At 37.8% G+C, this 26232-nt stretch overlaps 1 protein-coding gene across 1 annotated transcript in view; it reads left to right on the top strand.

Annotated features, from left to right (window-relative positions):
• Positions 1-10284: 10284 nt before the first annotated feature.
• ANO4 (anoctamin 4) overlaps positions 10285-26232 on the top strand; it is a 120535-nt gene continuing 104587 nt past the window's right edge. The window contains exons 1-2 of the mRNA XM_088055124.1: positions 10285-10471; positions 21138-21248. Of these exons, the coding sequence (XP_087911250.1) occupies positions 10402-10471; positions 21138-21248 (181 nt within the window). The 5' untranslated portion in view covers positions 10285-10401. The remainder of the gene's footprint in view (positions 10472-21137; positions 21249-26232) is intronic.

Here is a 26232-nt window from a genome sequence, read left to right as displayed (position 1 = left end):
CCCTTGTTAATACTTCTGCCATGGAAGAGTCTGATCCAGACATAGGTGCTGCAGCAAGCAGGGCTGTGCAGGCTGGTGCTGCCTCCTTACAGAGCAATGCCTATCCAGGCTCTGCTGGTACTGACCACAACACGTCCTTCCAACCCATACGAGAGCCTTCCCCAGGAGGGCAGGAGGACTTCTGGGCCTCCTCCCAGTGGGGATCCAGCATCAAATCCTGCACACGTGGGTTGCTAAAGCCTGGGACATGCCCACAATGGACACTTGTTTCAGGACATGACCTGTTTACTCAGATACATACCTATCCAGATTCATACCTATCCAGATGCATGTTTACTTTAAAAACATTTTAGTAAAGTTTATACTTTGTTGCAACATTATCTGTAAGATATTTTTCCTGTTTGGCGAGAGAGAAGTAAATTTCATTGTCTTAAGGTCTGCCCCTGAAGACATTGGCTGTAGTAGTAGATCATTGAAAGTAAAAGCCAGTTGATGGTTGACAAAGCTAGCTGTGAGCATGGAGGATTTAGACACCCAGCCTGCAAAAGGGCCCATATCTGGGGCTATAGCCCAGGCTGGGTGCAGGCAGGGAAGTGCACTAGATGTGCTGCTGGAGGGTGTCCCAGAGAGCACAACCAGGGCCTGGCTCTGGAACAGCAAGAGGACACTGATGACAGACCAGTCCCCTGGAATGGGATGCAAAAAGAGAACGTTAAATTAAGCCTAGTTGCTGTGCTGAAAATCATTACTGTCTGTGCCATGGAGCATACTCATTCAGACTTATCCTGAGATGTCTTCTTTGCCCATCTGTGAAGTCTCCTGAGGTTTTTTTCCTGTTTCATAGATGATGTCTCAGATTCCACTGTTCTGCATCGTGGAGAATATCCGATTAAATCAGATGAAATGAGACTTGTGGTATTTGCAATGTCGCAGTTGGCATTCAGGCAGCAAATTAAAATGGAAAAAAGAGAATTCTCTGCTGATAAATCTACCTACACTTAGAATATATCTGCATGGATGTGCTGCTTTTCATTCCTTGGCCAGTAAAAAGCATCTGGGACTTGACTTGGTGCTTGGTTTTACAGAGCACTGTGATTTGCCCCAGTGTCTCTACCATGTGTTACTGCTGTGTGTGCATTTACCTTTTATTCTATGGGTAAAAAGCTCAAAATCAGTGCAAACAGGTCTAATGAGAATGCTCTTGATTTTGAAGATCAGAATAATAGCTACTTGCAAAGAAAGAAAATTATTTTAAATGCAGTGCTTACCACAGCTGAAAGTAAGTTTTAAATCATCTCAATGTTGAGCCTATTTTCAGCTAGTAAATGCTGTGCATACATAATAAAACGAATAAGACAAGATTAACTGCCTCTTATAGTTTCCAAATCAATAAGAGGCACTTAAGGAGACAGATTCAATCTTCAATTATTTATTTTTTTTAGGAAAAACTGTGTATAAGAAAGAAGTGTTGATGTGATGTTATTTGTTGTGACAGAAACTGAAATATGTATCTATTTTTTTTGTATGATCCTACATTCTTCTAATGCAAGTCTATTCTACTTGATTATAGAAGCAGTGAGTCAAAATCTGGAATATCCAATCCACAGAAATTCTAATATTCTTGCTTACCATGTCCCCATTTGAATTTATTTTGAGCACATTTCTACATAATACTGAAAATATTTCCATCAGAATTTGCTTCTGGACTGTGGAAATATTTCATCTTGGTTGGACTTCTTGTGTTCATTGTATTTTGTTATATTATTTTGATTTGTTTTGCTCTTCGCTTTGAATGTTTATGATTTTAATTATTTCTTACTATTTGTATATTAAAGCAACATTAATTGATGATTGGCAATACAGATAGTGTTTCAGTAATTGAAATTATAATTGTTTCTTTGGCTTGCTCAGAGGTAAGTGGTATTCTATGTTATAATTTGTATTCTACTCAATTTGCTAGATTACAGCTTCCAAAGCATCAAGTTGTTTCAAAAAAAAAAAAAAAAAGGAATATATTCCAGTCCAAATAAGTTCTGAATCATTTTCTAAACAAAATTTTTGACAGCAGTTCTTGACTTGGGGCTTTTTTTTCCTGAAGAAAATGGCAATTTTTTGATAGAAAAACATTTTACTGAAAATGTTTTATCAGTCTCAGTTTTTGATTTCTATTGTGTTTATCAGATTTCAAGGCACGGTATTTTTCCTCACTGCAATTTTCATACGGGGGCAAGCAAAGGAACTTTTTAAAATGCTTTTTTTTTTCCAATTACTCTTCAGCATGCATGTGATTCTAACACTAGTGGAAGTCCAATAGGAAGAATAAAGTAAATCAAAATAAACAGTAAACAAACAGAAGGAGAGCAGTAAAAACTACAGCAATAAAAATGCAGACAATCTCCAGAAGAGTTCAGGCATTCTGGGATGGTGACAAATGCCACTGGTTTAGGGTTGCTGGGTGAAGTGAGGTATAATTTACACACAAGTGTTAGGCATTTATTCCAGTAGCCCAGTAAATATGACATACACACACTCTACAGTGTGTTTGTTTCTTTATATAGAGGAACTAAAGAATAATTGTCAGACAGAAATAAAGGTACAAGACTTAAAAATTAATCAAATTAGGCACATTGGGGGTGAAAAAAATTCCATTTATTCACCTGGGTTCATACAACTTGCACAGGCATGGTGTTCAGCACCATGGCCCTGCAACATGCCTGCAACAATCACCATTAGTTCAACAGCAGTTCTAAAGAGCTTTATATTCACTTAGCTAAACTTTTCATACCAAAGGAAGACAAGTGGTTTATCAGAGTGTCATGTAGACCATTAAAGTAGGACAATTATGATTCTCTCCAAGACATTTTCATGACTTTGTGTTGTTATGTTGCCTCTCAGGGAGCATTATGGGAGTCCTTCAGTTATGCTAAATAATCACTGTTGAATGTTAACTTGTTGTAATTTGATAAACCACCTTCAGGGCTGTGAAAACAACCCTTTTGATGGCAGGCCTAAGGTGGGCATGATCTTTTTATTCATGAGGATTAAGTTAACCCTGGCTCTGGATGCAGTTTTACCACAGGTAATGTAGCCGCTTTTGTAGGGAAGAATAAGTTATTCTGATCTAAAGCCCATAAGCAAAACCTATATTCCCCCAGAATCTGCGGCCCTTTAGCAGTTCATTTCTAAATCATTGAAGATAAAACTGAATAAAACCCAGTTTGTCCACAAGCCCCTTCTGGAGTCCTGGTTATAGTTCAGATGTGCTTTTGATCCCGCTTCAAAATGCAGATCCTAACATCACCAGTGACTTGCATGCTTGGGATGATGCTATCCTCCTTCCCTTAAAGGCAGGTAATGGAAAAGAAGGGTAATGCACTGGCAAGTAATACACCTTTGTGAAGGTTAGTTTCACTGATAGAAAAGGCTGTACAGCTCATAGAGAAGTAACAAACATGAGTCCTAGAAAGCAACTGATGTGGAAAAAGATGCAACATAGAAATGAAAAAAATAATGCAGCATTGTTTCACGCTCGACATAGTCTTTGCTCGACATAGGGACCTCAAGAAAATGGTTAGAAGAGAGAGTCCTGAGTCACTGAAAAGTTGCCCAAAGAGCTGGCAAATATGACATGGAGGCAGAATCCATCTACAAGTATCTTGTGGCAAATGAAATTACAAGAGAAAGAATAAAACTGGAAATTTCATTGCGTTACTGCGTAAATCCTTGGTGACAGCACAGTTGGAACATCATGGGCATTTCTGATGTTGCTTGTTGACCTTTTCTTAGTGTGCATTTCAGGTCTTCATCCTTTGAAAAAGGCAAGGAGCAGAAGGGTGACCAGGGATGATTGGAGATACACAACAATTAGTAAGGAGCAACAGTTTAAACTAAGTCTCCTAAACTAAGGCATAGAGACAATAGAGCAGAGGTTATGATAGAGCTCTGTAGTATCATGAGTAGGAAAGGAAAGAGGTCATTCATGATCTCTTTCAATACAATACTTCCATGGATAACAGGTTTCAGACAAAAAAAGAAAAAGTTATTCCTCCACCAGCACCAAAGCTGTGTGGTTTCTTTCCATGTAAAATTATATATGTTAAAAATGGATGTAAATTCAGAAGCCAACTGAAAAAAATTTGATAAAAAGTAAGGAAAGGAGTAACATTTAGGGAACATCATCTGAAGCTACTACAGATTTTGGAAATCCTGTAATGTCTCAATATTTGGGAAGGAAGCAGGGTGGGAGGAGCAATCATGCAGAATCTCAGAAAACTGAACACATGTAGCTTGTCAAGATGTACAGTATTAGTCTTTCCAGTCAGTGCAGTTCCTGAGAAATTCTGTAAGTAGTAGCTTTTCTATTTGCTTACCTGAAGGCTTGAAGCTGTGAGATGTTTTTTTACATCTAATGTAGTCACAAGTATTTCAACGTTTCCAAAGCTATACTTGAAGCATAATCCAATCTTAGATATGATTTCATAATCACATGTTATCAGTGGCAAGGGACTTGATGCTGCATTAAAGAGATGATATTTAAATTTTTGAGAACTGATTTAACCTAATACGGGAATCCTAATGATGTTGTAACATTTTTCACCAAGTTAAGGGTGCTTTCTGGATGTAATTTATACATAAGTTATACATAGGGTGAGAAAAGAAAAGGGAAATGCCTTTAGACTATGTTTTCAGGCATGTGTACAGAGGACAGCAGGAGAACTTTTTTCTCATGTTCCTGCATTTCCACCTAGGATTCAGAGCAAGCAGAAGAGTCCATCATGGTATCAAGCACAGCTGTTTCTCTGCTGAATCTCAAATTAAACTGGGTTTACATGAGAAAACTTTTGCATTGCTGTCATTTTTGAGATCCCCTTTATCAAGGCTATCTTTAAATTGTGAAAAAGCTGAAGCTGTCTGCAGAGCATCATTGACTTTAATGGGAAATGTGGCAATTTGCACAAGGTGAGCAAAGAGCACTTAGCTTATTAAGGTGGACAAATTAGCTCACTTTCTCCTTTTCTGTGTGTAAAAGTTGAAAATAACTAAATATCTCATTTTCCAATTTATATACTTCTCCTTAAAGCCTCATTTTCTGCTCTCTGCTCATGCTTACAAAGTGCTTCCTTATCATCTTGCTTATCTTTGCCTTGATGACTGCAGACTTTCCAGAATTGCTTTGCTTTTTGTGGCCCTACATGATATAGCACCTGAGATTCTCTTCCTCACTTCTTTCTCTGTGCTCCCCTGTATTTGTTCTGCTGTGAAAAGGGCCTTGAAAAAAAGGCCTACCTCAATCTGCTCCTAAAGCCCTCCACAAAGGGCTTAAACAAAGTAAAAGATACACATAGAAAAGAGAAGTAGATGGAGTAATTGGTCTCCAATAGGAGCACTGATGCTAATGGTACAAAAACTGAAAGGACTTCCTGCCAGAACTACTTTGTTATCCCAGGGAAGATCTACAAAGCAGGTCAGCTCACTTGAGGCTAATCAAGCACTGTTAGCTAATGGATTATTTGTACAACTTTGTAACTCTGCACTGTATTATTATTGCCTATTCATGTTCATGTAATCTCTGTCTAGAGACAAAGACTTCAGAAAGGAACCTATAAATAAATGCCTGTAATCCAAAGTGGTACAAGATGGAAAAAAACTGGGGCTGACACCAGCCTGACAGCCACTATGGTGATGCCTTCTCAGGTGGAGAGATGTCTCAATCCCTGCCCAGTATAATTTGGACACATGGCCTTTCTGATCCAACTTCAAGTGCAAGAGTCTTCTCCACCAGCATCAGAGCCATGCCATGGTGCTCAGTCACATAAGAAGAGGTGCATGGTGCACAACTGTTACCGCTGAAGATGAACAGATCACACGGACACAGGTCGAGGTGTGGTGAAAAGAAGAACGAGTTTATTTTTCCCCCCAGGATTTATAGGCTTCTTACCATGGCCAGGGATTGGATGGTCAGGATAACACTTTCTCACTGCACTGGCCATGAGAGATGCCCATCACAAGACGTGTAACAGAAAGAATGTACACATCTCTGTGTTTACAGTTACTGTCCTGGGAAAGTCCTTAGAAAACTATGTTAGCAAGCTCAGAAGCTGAGTTTTCAGGGCGGCACACAACCAAAGCAGATGTCCATCAGATGCATTGGCAGAGTGATTTCTGAGTAATGCAGGATGTTGTTCATCTTTGTAGCATCTGATGAGCCAACAAAACAAATATCCATCACACAAAACTTTGCATGCAGGCATACTGTAGTGTTTTGAACTTTAATAATTTCTTCTTCCTTTTTCTTCTTTATGTTATGGTTTTATTGCTTCATGACTTGGAAGTACTTAATTACTCCCTTTTAGTGTTCTCATATGCAGGTTTTATCTGGAGCATTATATATCCCTAAGTGTCATAAGTATATCACCACTTTATAAGAGAAAAATATGCTCAATGTGGAAGGATTGATCGTTTGAAAAAATCTATAATAAAAGTTATCCAGAAGCAGGATAGAAGCTGCCTTTCTGTGCTGGCAAAGTGCTCAGATGAGATGCATTGGCAAGAAGGTACTGAAGGTGTTTGTCTTACATGAACCTCCAAGCTCAGAGTCATGAGAGAACAAAAGGTCAGTAAGAAGAGCAGCTCCTCATGGAGTCAAAAAGATTGTATGAGAAAAAGAAATATGGTTAAGGAAGAGAAAGGCACATTAGGATTTGAAAATAAAGAGAAGGATTTTTGCTACATGCAGGAAAAGAAGAGAGCAGAGTGATGTGTACAATACTTAGAGGTTCAAATCTCATCCAGCTTCAAAACACTGAACTACTTCCCCCTCTTACTGCAGCCAGCCAGGTGCAGATAGCTGAGCCCTGTCCAGAAGCCAGTACTCAAATTGAAAGGTTAGCTCTGGATGCAGGACAGTGTTTAAGTCTTTCACTTGAATTTGCACCAAAGCCCTGACTCAAAGTGGTGCTCATGAGCCATTACATTGAGCCAGAGGGCAAGACAGGAGAAACCCCTGATATTTTTTAACTTCTATGTTACTTGTCAGAGCATATCAGTGTGCTTGTACCCAGCTACTGAATATGAATGCCAAGCTGATTTAAAATCACCCTGCTGCAGGGACAGGTACAACCAAAGGCCATACAGCCAGGCATGCAATGGGAGGGGGATTTTGGTGTCAGCACCTATATGGCCAAGCCTAAAGGGAGGAGAAAAACTCCACCAAATACAGTTTGTTGTAGACCGAGACTACAGTGTGCTGCTGGAGAACTCCTTCTTTCTAGATGTCTTGTGTGGGTATTGTCACACTGCAAAAGAGTAGTTGATGTTAACTTTTAACATCTACTCCTCAGAGACCTCTTTGCTGTTTTCTCACATCTCTGGTACACAAACCCTGGGATTAATCAGCAGCGTGGGTTATTTGCAGGAAGAATAAGGAGAGTTTACTCTAGAGTCTGCTTAGTGCCAATAGTTCACCAGGTTTTCATCTGCCATAAGCCACATGCATTGTTCCCAATCTCTTTTCTACTTCTGATTCCCCTGCCCTTTGTCTGTGCTTTTCTGCACGTTATCTGGGGATGTATCTTCAACTGCCAATATCTCTTTTAAAAGAACTTTCGCCCACATGGAAACAAGGTAATGCTGCAGCTTGCTGCATTATTACTGTCTTACATTTTTTTAGACCTGTAGTTTAACAAAAGAAACGCACCTAGAAAAGCAAGACCTGATCTTTCTCTGGAAAAACCTGAAATTATAATTAAAAAAGGACACTTGCATCTTTGTCCTGTACCTGTTCTTGGGAAAATAATAGAAATTAATTCTCTTAATAAAAGGATATCTTCTGTGAAAAATATAACTGCAGCACCAATGAGATTGGAGTGAATAATTTCCAAATATATTGTGTACATTTGTGACACCATTTGTGTGGTTGGTTTTGGGCACTTTTAAATATGTCTAAAGAAAATTGTAAATGTAAAGTTTTCAGTGATGCTGGAACATTCTTTCTCATGTAGTTTGGAAGTATGATTTATCATCCTTCTTTAGTAGAAGAAGCAAATATAACCAGCAGCAAGTTGTTGATGGAACCTAATTTTGGATGTGATCAATCTGCAAATTCTGCAGTTCTCAGGAATAGCAATCTGGAAGCAGTATCCTTTATTTTGATGTCTGAAAAAAAAAAACAAAACATGTGCTGCAGAAATAGTTTAGGAAGCTCAGTCACAGCTGCACAAGAGTTTATAGACCATTTTCAGAATGTGAAGAAGCAGCTTAACTTGAACCTCCGAGTAATGTAGCAGTGAGTTTATGTTTGGAACCAGTTCCTAAAATAGATCCCTATTTTCATGACCAAGTGAAAGCACAGCCTTACTGAGATCCAGCTAGAAAGTGTGTGTTGATGACAGGCTCAAGTTTAGTGCTGAGCACTGACTGACTCCACTGTAAACTTAGGAGGGATGATTGCTTTAAATGAGGCAACAACCTGTGCTGATGCTTAAAGAAAATGGTTCTAGTTAATTTTTTGATACCTTAGGGATAATTGCCCAGTATTTTGGCCATCACAATGTCCTAGTGACTGCAAAAGAAGTAAGGAACTAATTTTACAGCTGGGGCTTAGCTTCTCACTCTTTGAATCCCCTTACAGTTAGCATGGTCAAAGAAGGCAAGCTCATTGTCATTCTGTTCACATGGATTGGTATGCTGCCTTTCTCAAGAATAGGGTGACTGGGATTTGCTCTGTATCCTAAGGATGTGATTTCAACAGTCTTCAGAAGCTGGCAGTTGCATTAGCCCTAAAACCAGGAAGTAGGTGAGCAGCTGCTGCAGGAAACTCCGCATGCCTTCACATTTCCTGCAGGAGATCAGCTCTGGAGTCAAGAAGCACAGGCAAGTATTGAGTGCACAGCTTCGATTCTGAATGCACAAAGCAATGTAAAAGAAAGCAGTTTGTGCAGCCTTTGGTCCTGTCTGCAACCCCACTCTTTCCACAAATTGCCTATGGAAGTGGTAGCTCTCTTCCCCTTGGTAGTATATTATGGATCAAAGTGTATTAATATTGCAGAGATTCTAAACCTCTTCCATGACCTGGAGGTTCACATACATTGACTTCCAAGGGAGCTGGAAGAGCAGAGTCATTAATGGATTCTTGGACATTTCAGTTCACAAAACTGAGCAATCTAATCAATAATATACAACGATTTTGGTTGACTGCACTTTACAATGTGCTCACAATATCTACATTTTCAGTTGTTAGGGTCTGCTTTTCCATATGCTTTTTAGTTTGCTTATTTATATCTGGTTAGGGTGTTTCATTTGTTCTTTTTAAAAACAAAATTAGTTTGCTGACAGAAGCAATAATAGTCACAACTAAATTAAGCAAAAAAACCCAGTAGTGTAGAACTATCATTCAGCTTTTTTGCCCAAAAGAGATTGTCTGATGGTTTTCATCCAGAGTATGCTGAAAGCAATTCAAGTAGAGTTGGAGCAATTGCATCAATGTGAACAGGAGGAAGCCAGAATCAGCAATTTACTGTAAGATAGCATATCTTTCTAAGACTGCATTAGCAACATAGGAAATTTCATCTTTGCTTTTCTCTTTGGAAAAATGAGGCCTGTTTTTTAATCACAATTTCAGTACAAAAAATGATTGTGACAAATTTGAGAATTTTGGTGTGAAAGACGATTTCCAGTATTGATGATAAGGTTTCACAAGACAAGAGAAAGTGGATTATTTTTCCAAGCTTAAGGTTTTTTTATTGCCATGTGAAGCCTTACTGCTTTCCTTAAAACAGATCTTTATTTTTTTCCTTAAAAGCTAGTTAATACCTCACTTGTAGCATCTTTTCCATATGAGACTTCCTAGTATAGGTAAAGGCTCAGAAGAAAAGAAATAATTTTTGACAAGTTCTAATCCATCAATCAGAAAACTGTCATTTAATAAACTGTGTGATAGCTCCATCATTAATATTGTCCTTTGTCAGCTGTGTGGATATTTTGAGGGAATGGAAGACATTTCCTCCTGTAGACCAGTAAAATGGTAAACCATGACAGTGTATTAATTTAAATATCTATTGCTGTGACTGAATCTGATGTCTACACTGAGCAGAAAAGATGTTCACATTTTTAATTTTCAAAGAAAATTAATATTTTAGAGTTCTCTTTTTTTTTTTTTTCCTTTAAGAAGATGTTTTCAGCTCCATTTTAAAGCCCAGCATTTTATACTTTAATTATTCCATGTTGATCTCTTGTATCTAACAGAACTAATTCTTATTCCTGTCAGGTATAAATTTATCTATTCATGGGGCTGAAAAGCGTGTGCAAGTCTGTCAGAGGAGAACTGCAGCAAGCTACCCAGTGTCACAGCATCCACCTGTGGATGGGCATCCCTCAATCCCACAAGCCAGAGGGTCAATAAAAATGGAAGCCTCATCTTCTGGATCTACGATTTCATCAGTCACTGGTGGAAAAGCAAAAACCCATCAGCCAGGTAACAGATTTGCCTCGATACCTTTTCCAGTCCCGTCTCATGTGTGATGTGCTATGACATGGCAAAGCTGGTGTTAATAACACGAGGTCATGCTTGTGTGGAGATCAATCTGTAGATTGTCAGAATTACTGATTGATGTCTTGTTCCCATTTGATGTTTTTGTTGATTATAGATTATAGGGAGTAACAGCTGAAAGTAGGAAATAAAGATGTAAGTTTAATCATAAAAACCCCTACAATGTGTAGTGGTGTCCAAAATGTTAATGCAGAGAGATTTGAGATATTGCTTTTTAATACTGCTTCCCTTATATATATTTAATTTTGATATGCCTTGAGCTAATTGCTCTAGAGGCTACAGACATCCCCCATAGTATTCAATAATTGACCCTAAAATTGGTTTTGTCCAAATACTCAATCCAGGGTGTAGATCAAAGTCTTTCTTGCTATAACACTGACAAAACCTGTGGATCTGCACAAGATATTACAACATAGGTTAACTGATTAACAAAACGAAACTTTTCAAAAGAAAGTCAGAATCTCTAGGGAACCATCAAATTCTAACTGGCATCATGAGTTCATTCCTTGTTATGATAATTACCAGTGCTATTTTAGAAACATCTTTTCTTATAGCAGGGGAGTACATTTGTGCTGGCCATGCTCAGTCATTCTTCACAGTGAAAATTAAACTCCAAATTTCTTTCCTGAGCAGAGCAAATTAAAGCTGCCCGTGAAGTCAATTTTGTAGCATATATATTGGAGGGTGTCAGTAACCTTCCAGTGTTGCTGCCCAAAAAAGAGCATGATATATGATGTATTTAGCTACTTGGGTGCTGGGAGACAGTCTATTTGTGTGAGAAAGACAGTTCTGCCTGCAAATTCTTAGTGCACCCCTCTTAATTTTCAGATCTAGTAAATGGCTTAATTTTCATAGAATTTAAAATTTTAGAATATCTATTGTAAGTTGCTATACAGGTCTACTGCCATGAGTTTCATGGACTCATAGTATTTAGTCATCATAATCTTTGTCAACACAGATTAAAGAATTTACAGTGACTCATAACCATATGTTTTGTTTATTTTAGTTCTTCTGTTCACTTGTTTGTCCTGTTTCTTCAGCTTCTGGTTTTTTTTTTTGTTGAAGTACAGAAATTACTACTACTGAAACGTTGCTGTTGCTAAATATATATAATGATGTATGCAAGTATTAAATTACGTGCAAGCAGCAAATTCAGGCCTCTGATCGAGAAAAAGATCCCTTTTTATGTAGACCCCAGAGGTTTCCTAAAATGAAGCTCATTAGTGACCATTGGATAATGATTATCATTCAGTATATGAGATTAGTTTTATCTGTCATATTCTCCTCTTAGGACAGTAAGAGCATCTATGATCTATGGTGAACATTTTTTGTGTGACAGGAGTCTTCCCTAATTTATATATCTTCATCTGAAATGAAGTATCATTTCTATGATTTGTGTCTGCCTTTTCAATTCTATTTGAGAGCACTGTATTTGTGTTTGTGTCCAGGTTAAACTGCATTTGAGCTGTATGCAAATAGATCTAAGAAAGATTATGATCAGCAGCAACAGCAATGAATAGCACTCCTAAGAGGAAATTCTAGTTTAAACAAAAAATCCTACGTTCCTCACTCAAACTCAGTCACAAATTAACAGCTGTAGCTTCATAATTGGTTTAAGACATCAGTTGTCCAGTGGTACTACCTTATCTAAGATATCATAAGCATCTTGATATTTTAGAAAGACTATGTTCTTATGTATATTAGTTACTCAGATACCATATATTACAGCATTCTTTTCTAAGCTATCATCCTGCTACTGCATGCAGTAAGTTTGTAGGATTTTGTTCCTTCTAATTTTAAATAATTCATACAATTTGGGTTTTTCCTTCTATTGGACTGCTGTTATCACTATCAAGTAGCTCTCACAGCTGGAGTAGTGTATGCTATACTCACTTTGAAATTTTCTTTGTCCTCTTAGCAAATACTCCAAACATGAAGGCAGTCTAGCATAACAGAATGCATTTTTAGGACTTAAAAATGGCATTTAAATTCTTATCAGTAAAAGAAACTAGGACCATAAAAAGAAATAATCCTTGATAAAGTGCAGGTTGAGAGTATTTTTTTCTTTGATAACACTCTACTTCTATTTTCTTCACAATAACTTCTTACCCTTTGCACCACTTCTTCTTTCAAGAATGACAACTTTTATTGTCTCTCATTAATTCTATTTATTTGACAGCAGTTTCCTTTGAATGAAGTTCATAGGTAGCTGTATGCTAAGGACAAGAAACAATAGATACTGTTCATTGTTCCAGCATTTCTTTTCAGTTACTTCCCTGCCAGTTTTATTTGTAACTAGTAAGGAGCCTGAGGCTCATGACTTCTATTACTAATCTGGGTGTTAAAGTGATTAGGGAGCAGTGGATTGTCTGTACTGTACCTTACTTAAAAATAAATAAATTTTTAAACTTGTTTTGTGCTAGCTTGCGAAGAGGTACTGCTCAGCCATGAGCAGAACTACAACTTCCAAGCTTGGATTTTAAGCAGATATAAAGGTATCAAGTAACTGGAACAAAACAGAGGAAAATGGAGAAACAAGTGGAAGAAAAAGGCTGTTAACAGGGAAGGGAAGACTCCTGGCACCTTTGCAGGTGCACCCATATGAGGGAACTTTCTCTTAGAAAGAAGGAAAACAAAGACAAGTATAAGCAATCAGATGATCAATTTAGTTGTACTGACATTAAGGCAAACATGCATTTCTTTCCAAAATCAGGGCCAGCATGTTTTCAGTTTTGAGAAACCTCCAGTTATCATCTTCCATCTATATGTGCAGTTGTGGTGTGTTGTGGCTAGAGGGGCACAAGGCTACTGAAATCGAGAGCCCAAAGCCACTGGGGCAGACTGCTGGCTACAGGGAATTGGCACAATTCCTCCTGAAGACAGTGTAGAATAGTCATGTCTGTGCTGCTCACAGAAGGCTCATTTTGAAAGCAATGGTATCATCATTTAGGGTCTCTGTAAGAGCAACAGAATGAAGTATGAAACAAGCCTAGCGGGGGTTAAGCTGTCATCCCAGTCCATTTCCTCAGTATCAGGGTTAGACAAACCTGGGGACAAAATATGCCTTGCCTCCCTTCTGATGGCATTGTGTCTTTGCTGTGCAGCAAGCAGCGCTTTGGTTTCTGGGCTTCTGTCTGCTCTTCCCATTGTTAATCTATTCATAATCAGGACAATGTTACATTCCTTCATTCTCTTGGTGACAAATTCCTTTTTCTTCAGATTCTGCAGAACTTGTCAAACCTCATTTTTCTAGGACTCCCTAAATTTGCTAGCTGTGGAAAAATGTCTTATTTAATATGTCTAAGCCACAGTAAAGGAAATAATTTCATTGTGTGAAACTCTGGAATCTTCTTAGTTATTCTCTACTTGCAACATTTCCTAACACTTGTGACCCATCTTGTAATGACAGGAATTCAGAGGTTCCCTGGCAAGATTTTCTCTCTGTGCTTCTGGTAAAACCTTAATGCATTTTGAGGTTTAGATATATTACACTATACGCAGTAATGTAGATTGTAATTTATATCACTTATACAGTGAAACAAGTGCTGCAGGCAATCTACAAAACCCTGAAGGAAGGGCTGTCTTTGAAATAATTTATTTCCAAAATTTAGTTAACATGTAAAGACTCATCACTCTGGGAAACATATAAAAATATTGTATAAAATTTTGCTTTCAAAAATTTGCTGTTCAAAAAGACCCCTTTCAGAGCCAAAGAACTGTACATTTTGGAAAGGGCATTCCTTTCTACCTGAAATTGTATAGGCATGTCCACGGTACCTGAAAGAACTTTATGTGCTGAAAGGACTGGTTTCTGGCATTATGGTGAAAGTCTACTGGGGTCATTGGAATTCACTGAGAAACTTTTCTTACACTCTCTTGCTTTTTGTGATAAGAAGTATTTGATTAATTACAAGTTTAAAAGAAGGTATGTTTGCCTTGGACAGGTTTTTCTTTACGTTTGGGTCCTTTTTTTTTACTGCTCATCAAGTTATAGCATTTTTATTGATGACTGTACTTACTGAGCTTGTAAATAAGAATAAAGAACTAGGGGGATTGCCCAACACAAAAACTGACTTGGCAGGCGAGTAAAAAGACATGGTTCTTGAAACTAGCAACCAAAATTAAAGGAAAAAAGGAAACATGTTTAATAAGCTTAGTCACAAATTAATTAACTTTGAATTATCAAAAAATTTAGGACTGAAGCCTTCAACAATGATAATTTACTGTGTAAAATGTATCTTTTTCTCATCACAAAATACGTATATGCTTGTTAGCATTTACATTTGATTGTTAATGGTCTTTTGAAGATCTGTGTTAGTTCGATGTGACTTGCTGGTTAAATCACATTTTCTTTTCTTTGCTGACTGGCAGGATATGTGGCATGCATCTTTCCTAGATTAAAAGACTAAAACCCTGCAAATAATTCTGCCAGGAAGCTCTGTCATTCAAGTATTTCTTGGCAGCAAATGCATGCATGGCATGGGGATGGCTGATATAAATTCATCTAGAAATTTGAATTTGCACTAATAGTAATGCTGTTATCTTACTTGTCTAACATTATTAGGGGAACAATCTTTTTCAGTGTGCCTTCTACTGGGTGTACATAGAACTCTCTCTCATGTGGAATGAAGCATAGAAAATGCAAGCAGATTTCAAAATAGTTCAGTATTCCCCTTGTTAAGCTAATTTTCATATTAAAACCCCACATGTTTGCAAGAACCATCCTAATGCAGAAGGGACATTAATGTCAAAGAAACCAGCCTGCACATTTAACTTTTCCATTATCTACAGCCTGTGTTCCAAACACTGTAAGTTAGACACATGGAGCAGAATTTCTCCCATGTTGGTACTTCAAGCGTGATCTGTAAGCACCCCCCCACCACACACAGCTCGTTCATTCTCCTGAATTCCCTCTGAATTCTCCAGGAATTCTCTCTGCAGCCTCTGCAAAACTCCTGACGAGGAGAACAGTTTGCCTCAATCACCATGAGGACCTTTTGCCACAGGGCTGAGTGGCAGGACACCACGTGGTGATTATGCAGTACTTGGAAATTAAGAGCTGAAGTAGCTCGCAGACGATGCAGAACTTGAAATCTTCTATCACTTTGCTTAGTCATTCAGCCTATTTCATTCAGCCCTTTACTTTTCTATCACAAAAGTGACTTATTTGAAAATTCCTGGTCTTAAGGTATCAAGTCTTCTGGAATGTTCATTCTAGCACCCTGGAGAAGACTTTTGCAACAGCATGCTAACAAAAAAAGAAAAACGCTAGCAGAAAAAAACCACCATTTTTCAATGCTATCTCTTTTGTTTAATTTAAATGTATTTGATGCAGGCAGAAATTGCATCCCTCTGTATCAATTTGTGCTGCATGTGGCACACACAAATACTAAATCTATCTAAGAGGGACTTGTGCATGCCCTCAGTAAGGGGCTTCAAAAATAATATTAATAATTTTAAGTGATGTCTTTGAGGGTGTTTTGCTTCTCTGGGGCCTATGTGTTTTTAAACTTAACTCTTTTCAGAGACTTATTTTATCTCCTTTCTGCTTTGATCACTCTCCTGTTCGCTGTTATGAAACAATCTTTCATTCAGCCCTGCAATCAATTATGCATGGTTACTTTAAAATCAGTACAGTTCACCCTCAGATTTCAGCTCTCCTGGCTGTTGTTAGTTTACAATATGTAGTCACCTCACAAAGGCTGCAAAATGCTGCTCTCTGTGGGTATTCCTGATTGTTCTACCATCAGAGTTTCCTTTCAAGGGGAAAAAACAGGAAAAGGCTTAGGACTAAACTCACTGATCTTAGAGCAAGGTTATGATGTCCTGAGACCAGTGTAATATAGCTGTCTTAAAACAACCTGACCATTCTATTCTGAAGAAAATATACAATATATAAAATTTTGCAAAGTTTCTGGGAAAGTAACGACACATTTAATCTGAAAAATATCTTATAATTCAAGGAACAGTGAGAGAGACTTTGAATAATCAGTTATTATGTTCTTGTAATACTTGACTGGAAAATGGGGCTTTTTCTTAGCTCTACAGTTCTTGCTTAAAGGGGTTTAGTGTTATGCAAGACTCTATTTCTATGTTAAATATATTACATATATTCCGAAGAAAGATTCTTGCGGGAAGACTGTCAAAAGATGGAACAAACTAGCTGCTTCTTTGGCAGAAATGCTTTTAAAGTCAGAAAAGGTATTTGACTAAAATAGGGTTGCATAGTGTTACTAATTTCTACAAAAGGTTTGTATCATTCCAAAAGATAGCAAGACCTCTTTCCTAACAACAAGCCTGCTGGTTCATTCTGATATCTCAAAATTAAGCCAGTCCTTCCTTTATAAGTAAAAAAAAAAAAAAAAAGCAAAACCCCAAACAAAAAACAAAGGAAACCAAAAGCAACCCAAAACCAACCAACCAACAAAAAACCCAACCTAAAGCAAAATGAAACAAATCAGGAGGCAGGCTTATTCCTTGGATGAGTAGATACGCTACAGGTAAGTGCTTCTAGGGTTCTAATGGATCCACTAGAAATCTCAACCTATGTACTATGATGCCAAAAAAGCTCAAAACCCCTTAAGAGTTGCATAAAACTCATCACAACTTAGACCAGGTATAAGGGCAGCAGCAAAGCAAAAAGGTGACATAATTTCTAATCATGTGTGGGTGGATGTCTCAGGAAAGCAAACGTGTCCTCTCCGTACTGGGATCTTCACAGAGGCACAACATTTCCTATTCCCATCCTTGGGAATGCAGTTCTGTACTGTTTTCTGCTTTAGAGGTCCAGTGGAGCACAAACCATATGACTTTTTGAGGTCTTCTTCATTACTGGTGGTTAAAATAGAAAAAGGGAGATGGCACTACAGTTTGATGCCTTATTAAGTAACTCTGCTTTTGATGCAGACCACCTGCCAAGAATGAACAGGAAGAAGTCAATAGAAAATGTGCCTGAAGGGATGATTCTTTATCCTTTGTTGATATGGGTTTGCCTTGAGGGGCACCATGCATAGCAGCTTTCTGCTTGCTTTTAAGAAGTGGGTCTGCTAAGAAGGAACAACTTCTCTGTAGAACTTATATTCAATACTTAGTGCAGCTAAAAAAACCTGCTCATCTTAGAATTGTATTTGTTCTTGCTAAGTATCACCCTCTTAGAGGTAGATGGCCCTGTGACAGAAGCATCCACCCACGTGGCAAAATCTCTTTCACTACAAGTTGGAACGACCTTGTTTAACATCAGTACCATATTAACTATGTTGGTATACAAATTGCTTCTCTAATATATTTGGTCATTTTTATATTTAGAAATATGTTAAAATTCTGACTTAGGACAAGCCATCTCATTTAGCCTCTAAAAATTAAGTCTTTTAAAAATTTCATTTGTTTTCCTAACATAATTCATTGGGACCATTCAAGACAAATAAGAAAAAAATATGTTGTTTTATGCACAACTTCATGTATCAATGAGTAAATCAGATGGAGTGCCATGAGGTAATTTAAAATGTTCTTTCAGTTGAACTAGAAAGTCTCAGTAAGATGATAAAAATCTCAGACTGATCTTTACAAAAAAAGTCATAAATTTTTAAAAATCTAATATTTACTTCATTTTTATATGTGTTTATTTCTCATACTTCAGTGGAAAGTATCTTCTCAGACAATATTGCTTAGATTTTACTCAGTGGGATATGTCATTGATAAAACATAAATCAGCAGCTGCTAAAGCAAGAAAGAAATGCTAAAGGCAGGTTAGTGATCCATCAATAGCAACAGTGACATCAGATACTGTCTTTGCATGTAGTATTGGAGATCTGTGGTAAGGGAAAGAAAATAAATCTCTGGAACATGGATGAGGTCATTGTGGCTTTTTCCAAAGAGCTGCTAGTTTAAAACCTCTGTCTGACAACAAGCCAGAAATCATTAATTTGGCCAGTCCACCACCCATCACATGGGTGATGTTTCTCTCAGCTAAAAAAATGCAGTAGCTCCTCCTGAAAAGTAGATGCTGGCAGAAGGGGAGGAGGATAGAAGCCCAAGTGCCTAAATTCAAGTCTTTACTGACATGATAAAGATCATGGTAGAAGAAAGCATTCCTGCAATCCCTAATTTAAAAGCTACATTGTTGGTAGATACATTTTTGCCCTTGCGTTGGTGAAGGCAAGTCTGTTATTAGCCATGTGTTTTATCACAAATGATTGGTAGAAGATTATGGCTACAATTTTTACTGAAATCGGACTGGATGCTGTTAATCTGATACTTGTGCAGTGAGGTTAATCTGATACTTGTGCAGGTATTAAGGCTACTGTGAATCAGACCAGCATAGAACACAGTCATTTCTGTGGATTGCTGAAATCTCCATATACTGCAAGAGGATCAAATACAGGAGAGGAAATTCAAATGCAGCAAAATTGTCTTGACTTCATTGTCTGAACTACAGTCAGGTTTAGGCTGGTCATTTTCTGACCACTTCCTAGGCATTTCAGTTTTTGTTATTTAAAGAGGGGCTTTGAAGTCAGCTATGTACATTCTCCAAGAGTTTAATTTTATTAAAGGTCTATGGTTAGATAGTGCATCAGATATCAGCGCTTTGGGACCTCCATAGCTGACTGCCACTTTCTTTCCCCCCGGCCCAATTACTTCAGGTCTGCTGGAGATGCTGCAGGGATCCTGCAACCTTCATCTCTTCTGAGGAATGGCAACTTAAATGTAACAAGGATGGAGGGTTTGGGGGAAGAAAGGGTATCTTGTATTTGTCCGTATTGTCATTAATTTGCTCTAACTAGGGTTGAAATGCAGAACAAAGGCTGTTGGAGGTGAAGATGCAAGTATGAGATGGTATATGTTAAAAGTGGTAGCTGAGTATTTAAGAACAAACTGAATGACATGATTTGCAAAGCTCCTTAACTGAATTGCTCTCCACTGATTTCTACTTCCATCATATTGTTTGTATGTATTTTTCAGCAGCTGGAGTATTTTTTTCTTGGGCCTCAGAAATCTCTTTTGGGGCAAATCGTAGCCTCTCATCTCCGAGGCCATCTGCAGATTTCCCTAGGCTACTATTGTATGAATAATCAGTTGTCTCACTTAAGAAATTCTCTTTGTTCTACATCATTAAATGCTGACTCCTGCTGCTGCTATGACAGATTGCTTTGCAGGAATCTACAAGGGGAGTTGTCTCTGATGTTAACAGTGAATCTTTGCTGTGGAACAAAAGAATACGCTGAAGCAAGCATGAGACAATTTGAATTTATAATATTTTATCACTGAAAAATAATAAAGGATGAAGCTGGTCAAAGTGTACCCATTTTGAGATCTGTATTTCCAAAAAGTGAAGAAGGGCCTTTAAAATACTTTTGAGTAATTTTGTGCCTAGGAATATTATTTCTTCCTCCCATCAAGGCAGTAGTGAGATCATAATTCGGCAAGGAGAAGGGGAAAATACAGTGGGCTAGCCCAGAATTCAAAATAAGAGCAGCTTGCTATAGGCAGATTGAATGATGAAGGGAAATGATGAAAGCAGATGAAGGGAAAATGAAGGGAAAATGAAGGAAAAATGCTTCTTTCTAAAGCATGAGTGATAGCATCTGGTGAAGCACAGTAATCTAAATGAAAGTTTGTTCTTCCATCTTGACCTTTTTGTCATCAACTCCCTTCTCAGATATCTCCCTGACCACTGAAGGTCTCTGCTAATTGTGTGCATTAGGTAGTCAAGAGCATCATCTCTAACAGATGCCTTTGTGAAAGGTTTACCTGCTACTCTTTGAAAACCAGAGGTACCAGAGGTACTCCCAGTAGTTCCCTCCCTCTCTCTGTCTGTATCCAAATACTCTGTAGCCTTTTGCCTGTTTTCTGTCTACTCTTGATATGCAGCCACCCTTCTGTGCATGGAAAGTGTCTGTTTCAAAACTTTCTGCTTTCTTTGCTCATGTTGAAAGAGCATTGAAATGGGAAAATCCTGTGTCTATTTTTGTGTGTAAATAGGTTTGAAACTGTGACCAGCCAGAATAACTTTTTATTCTGCAGTGCTTTTAAACACCAACCATTGTATACCAGTGTGAATCCATTTAAAATGGACTCCAGTGCAGGACTTCTTCCTAGACTATGTCATGCCATCAGGTTGGCATATGAGAACTTACAGTGCCCTGCATCTGAAACACGCTGTCCATGCTCTTTTTGTCCTAAAGGCTGTTTTCTGTCTTGCAACTTTGTGTGTGCGGCTTTTTTTAGTCTGCTTGTTCCTCTGTTATTTGTAACAACATCTCTTGTTTGTTTTCACATTTGGGAGCTAGTTTTTAGATGGTATGGTGAGGTGACGCTCATGACATGGCAGCATATGGTCACCTGAAAGAGGGACATGCCAGTGGCGACTCTGCATCATTGCTGATAGCAGAGAATGTTGTTGCTTCATTCTCTTTAGCTTTAGATCAGTCCATGTTCTATGTGAAGCTCCTTGGTATGAAGAAAATTTGATTCTGCTAAGGAGGAAAAAATGGAAATATCTTCATTCAATGTGTATGTTTCCTCACCTGAAGCCCCTTGGCTGTGTTTTGTACTGCACTGTCACAAACCCCATCAATCTCTTCAATTTCTTCAGAAGGAAGAGAGGATTTGCAGGTTAACCAGCTGGAAACGCAAATATGGATAAAACCAGACATACAGAAGACAGATGTGGACTTTTCAGAAATTCTTAATGCAATACAAGAAAGTAAGTTCTTCCTTGGATGCAAAATTGTGTTTATGGTAGAAGATTCAATTGAGATGTATTGAAATTATAACTGAAGGCACAGACAAAGTGATGAACTGAATGATAAGTATCCATTATTAAAATCTCTCAGGATGTTCAGTGGATAATTGAAGGCTAGTAAGAAATCTTTTACTATCAGAGAAGTCATAGAAAGATTTGAATTGCTGTGTGCAGTAGGATTCCAGCAGTATATATTTTCTATGCAGACATAATCAGAAATAGTAAGATTCCTGATAGTTTAATAAATTATTTGCACTCCTGAGGGGCTGTGTGAGCAGTTAATATGTTAATAATGTGTTAATAATGACATTAAAATGCTGAAGTCGGGATTTGAAGGCCGGATTTGAAATTCCAGTTGTTCCAAAGTGTTGGGCTATATTCACATTTTTGCAGCTGGTATTATTTGGGAGAAGTCATGAAGTTGTTACAACAAGTGAAGGTCCACGTGTCTTAGATACTGCGCAAAATTTTCTGGTTTTATATGTAATGGACTGTGGACTAAGAATTAATTTTTTTACCCTTTTTAAATCCAACTGCAGAATGCTCTCAACACTTGTGCTGGAAGTAGTGCTACTCTTGTTAATAACAGTGGAAGTCATGCCCCCTACCCAAAACTGATGCAATTCTGGAATCCAATAGAATCTGGAATTTCAGTGAGAATTATTCATAGTAGTTTGAAATTCTTATGCAGGGTGAGAATCAAAATGCAAGGCATGGCTTCCTGGCTTCCTTATTTTCCAGTTTGATTTTAAACTGGGTGTTTGGCATAACAATTTTCTAGAGTGAGAAACAGCAGCTTGCATTTTAGAGTGATAAAGGATGAATGAGAAAAAAACCCAGTCTCTGCCTGTTTTTTGCCACTTGAATAAGGAACTACACAGAATCAGGCTGTTTAGTGGTGGTATTAGTTGGGGGTGGAAGGAAAATGCTTAGGTTAGTATGATGATGGGGGTAATAATTTGAGAATTAATAATTTGAAATTGAATTACCTTATTACTTAAGCTACAGGTTTAGGATGAATTCCATGTTTTCTGATCTAAAAAGCTTTTTCCATCAGGAAATCTTAATGTGAGGTTTTGTCTTCTCCCTTCTCCACACCAGCACAGCCCAGATATAGACCTAGGAGCAATTGGGATGCAGACTGGAGAGGCTGAAAAGGCACTGTAGGGTCTTCCAGAGGTGAATAGACAAGATAGCTAAACATGGATAAGCAATTTAATCTGCGCTGTTTCAAGAATTAACATTTTGATTTATGGATTAGTCACAAGCCATTTGAGAAGGATGCAGTTTTTACAGCCTTGGAGGGGTTTTTCATTTAGGAAAAGGAAAGGAGTGTTTTTCCTTTATCCAGCCCAGACACAGGTGTTGTTGGGAAGTCCATGTCCTTTAGCTACATCTCCTTCCTCAAAGACAAAAGGAATTCTGTAGAACCCACTTTGCAGTGGCTCATTGTGTGTCCAGGAGGGTGTTGTCACCTGCAGTCTGTTGCAAACATCATCTAATTGGGAGAAACATGTCTAAATATTCTTTCTAGGGTAGTTGCTCTGAACAGTAAATGTTCCTTTTATTCCCTTTTGCTTTAGCATTGAATGATAATTTAAAAACAGGCTAATGGTGCTTCTAGAAACCAAATTATTTTTCTTGCTAAGATAAGCTTTGGAATATTGACCTTCAGCTAGCATTATCCAAAATGAGAGTATACTTGATGGCTTGGTGGGACTTTTGTTAGTAAAATAACAACAGAAACGTGATCTCTGAGCATGTTTCCATCTTCTCACAAAATAACATAGGTCCCATTTTTTAATGAAATTATTTTTAGGCACTTCAGTTTCGGCATCCTCCTTCAGAATGTTAAAGGAGTTATCTTGTTTTTGAGTCCTACCTTATATCAGCATCTTGATCTGAAGTGACTTGACCCACTGAGATTGTGCATGGATTCCTGCTCAGAATTTATCAGCGTCCAGTTTTTAGAATATGTAGTTCTACTATATTTGGGATAAAAATATTTTTATACCCACTTTTTTTCCTTTCATTCTTCAAGGGATTCTGAATTATAAATTCATTTTGATTTTTTTCCTACAAAATAGAACAGGAGGGGGAGAAAAGAGATTGCATATTTATGCTGGTCTAAAACCAGAGGGAGAATTCTTAATATCTCCTGTAGCAGTGCATTTGCTGCTCTGTATTCTTGTTAAATTTCACTGCTTAAAAATACATGACTGTGCAGTAGCACCAGCCTGTCTCCCAAATGGTATTTATATATATAATAAAGCCATTACACATCATTCTGTTAAGGACATTTGTGGGTATACACACATCAGGGTCTGAAGGGAACAAGAAAGGTGGAGCCCTGATTATCCTTTTCAGCAGCATTTGGCCATGTAGGTGTTCAGCCCATTGGAGTGGAAGGGCTGAGCTACCTACAGGCAGCAGGAGAGTTATCTCAGAAGTACCATCACCATTACTGATGTAAAGCAAACAGGAATTGCTATATAAATTATCCATTTGGTTTTGTAGAACAGTATTTTATTAATTTTTTTTTAAATATATAATGAGTCTTGGGGTAGAAAAGTTATTTCAGCAAATGTTGGGGGCCCATATTTTCTGTAGTGACCAAGTGACATGCCAGTTATCTGTGTATTTCTGATATAAACAATTTTCCACTGCAGGCAATTTGGAGGAGTCCTGGTAGCTAATTTCACTAAGCAGCTGAGAGTTGCTTCCACAACATCTTCACTGCTGAGATGGACTGTATTTTAAAATGACCTTAAAATAAGATTTTTTTTGGCTTCTTCAGGAACATTCAGTAATTCTGTGTTTCAAGCCTCCAGACACATTCATTGTCTTATGCACACAGTTCTGTATCTCAAAACATCTGCTTAAAAACTATGTATTTTGCAACCCAAAGCATTACCAGCACTTCAAGAGGCAGAAATTCTAGTATCTCAGAAGCCTCATCTTTTATACTAAGGCAGTCTTAATGTCAAAACAAAGTTAGTTTAAATTCCCTCAAGTATAACAAACAGGCAAAACTTCCATTTTACAATTTTCACTGATGTTGTCTGCAACAGATATATGTATCTTGAATAATCTTCAGAAGGCTTCAGTATTTAATTATTTTTGGGATTTTTTCCACAGTTGTTTTCAGATTATGTTGAAGTTTTAATCATATAAAGATTCATGTGTCATTGTCATGGAGGCACTGATGGGTTTCAATTCAGTGAAGTTCAAGTCATTCAAAATGTTTTCTCTTTCAGTTGTTCTTTCTACTGAATATTGAGATGAATTCTCATACGAACATGTGTGCAATATCTGGTCATGATCTACATCCAAATTATTATCTGATGGGGTAGAATGTTTCTAGTCTTGACTTTTGAAAGAGCAGGGACAGTGAAGGACACAAGGTTAGGCTGTGCTGTGCTTTGTTGTGTCAATTCTCTTTTCTTTTATGAGCATCTCTAGTATGATTTTTGTTGATTGAAATGAATGAAGGTGGGGAAAAAAATCTGTAATATTACTGCTGCAAATTGTATTATAATAAACAAATCTGTTTATTGCCTTTTAAGACTCCTAAAGCCTCTGTGGTTTCCCCCAGGACAAGTTGGAGGCAGCCACAGTGACACTGAGGAGCTGCATGCTCTCTTCACATATAACTACACAACACCAGAAACTCAGAATCTCTCTTACAAACTATGCTGCTTAGGCTAGGTTAGCACATTAACCTAGTATTTAGAGTGGATTATTTCGGACATGAGGACTTCTCTGTTGTCTCTGAAACTTGTAGTTGTTTTCCAAACAAAACTCTTGTAATTAAAAATACAATGTCTTTCATTAACCTTGTCCTTATTTTATGCATGAAAATGAAGATGAAGGATTCTTGAATATTTTGATTGTGTTTTCTTTTTTTATTATCTACAGATGTAAAAATAGATTTCAGACACACACAAAAAGGGAGGAAAATTTTCTCCATGCTCATGATTGACAAGGAAAGAGTAGTATATTTAAATTGCAACATATGTCTGTTTTAAGGATGAATATTATGGATAAGACTCTCCTGCTTGTGAGCATGAAAAATAGGCCACCTGCAGAGACTGGGGAGTTGGTATCATCAGCAATTTTTTGAAAGGATTCTGAAACTGGGCTATGACCCCTGAAGAAGGGAAAGGTGAAAAGGAGGTCACAAAATGCTCATGATGGCTGGGAACAGTTAGTGGCTGTTAATTTCTGGCATCTATCCAGTCTCTCCACAGTGGGGGAATGGATTTTTACACCTGCAGCCAGTAGATAGAAATGGAACTAAGTTGCCAGCAGCAATTAGAGATTTTTGGCTGTTAATATAGATTCTCACCATCAGGCATTACAATTGCCTGTCACTAAATTAGGGGAGCTGAGGACAAGCAAAAACAACTACAGTTTATTGCACAATAAAAGAATTATTCCAAAAGTCAGTCAAGCTTGCAAGAAATGTGAATAGGGATTATTATTATTTTTATTATGAACAGGGTTAGACTAATTTCTGTCAAGACTGTTAGATATTTGCTCCCACTGTAGTCAGTGGAAGAGGCTCAGAAGCTGGGACCTTTGGGGGTCCCTTCTAACAGCCTATAACTCTACTTTCATAATTTTGGATTTTGCCTGTGAGGCATGAGATTAGAGAGCTGAAGTCCATTCACAGCTGAAGCGTGATCCTCAGCTGAGGCATTTTTCTTCTCCTGGAACACATCTCTTCATCATGTTTTTCACCAGACCTGTAGCACATGGAGTGCAGAGTGAACCCACCTGCCCTGCTCCTCCCATCAGGCAGTCACTCCAGACCTTAATATCTATACTTTTTTTCAGGGTTGGTTTACCACAGCTTAAATCTGTAGATGTAAGCAATTGCTTCATGCAAGACTGAGGGCTGTGTGGTAGGTGGATCTGAAAGTGTCAGATTTATATGCATCAA

The sequence above is a fragment of the Pseudopodoces humilis genome, chromosome 5 (genome assembly GCF_049639895.1).
Source record: "Pseudopodoces humilis isolate 2021_Gansu_Grassland_sample_001 chromosome 5, ASM4963989v1, whole genome shotgun sequence".
NCBI lineage: Eukaryota > Metazoa > Chordata > Aves > Passeriformes > Paridae > Pseudopodoces > Pseudopodoces humilis.
The sequence above is the reverse complement of the archived record's forward strand: the minus strand, read 5'-3'. Positions and strand labels throughout refer to the sequence as shown.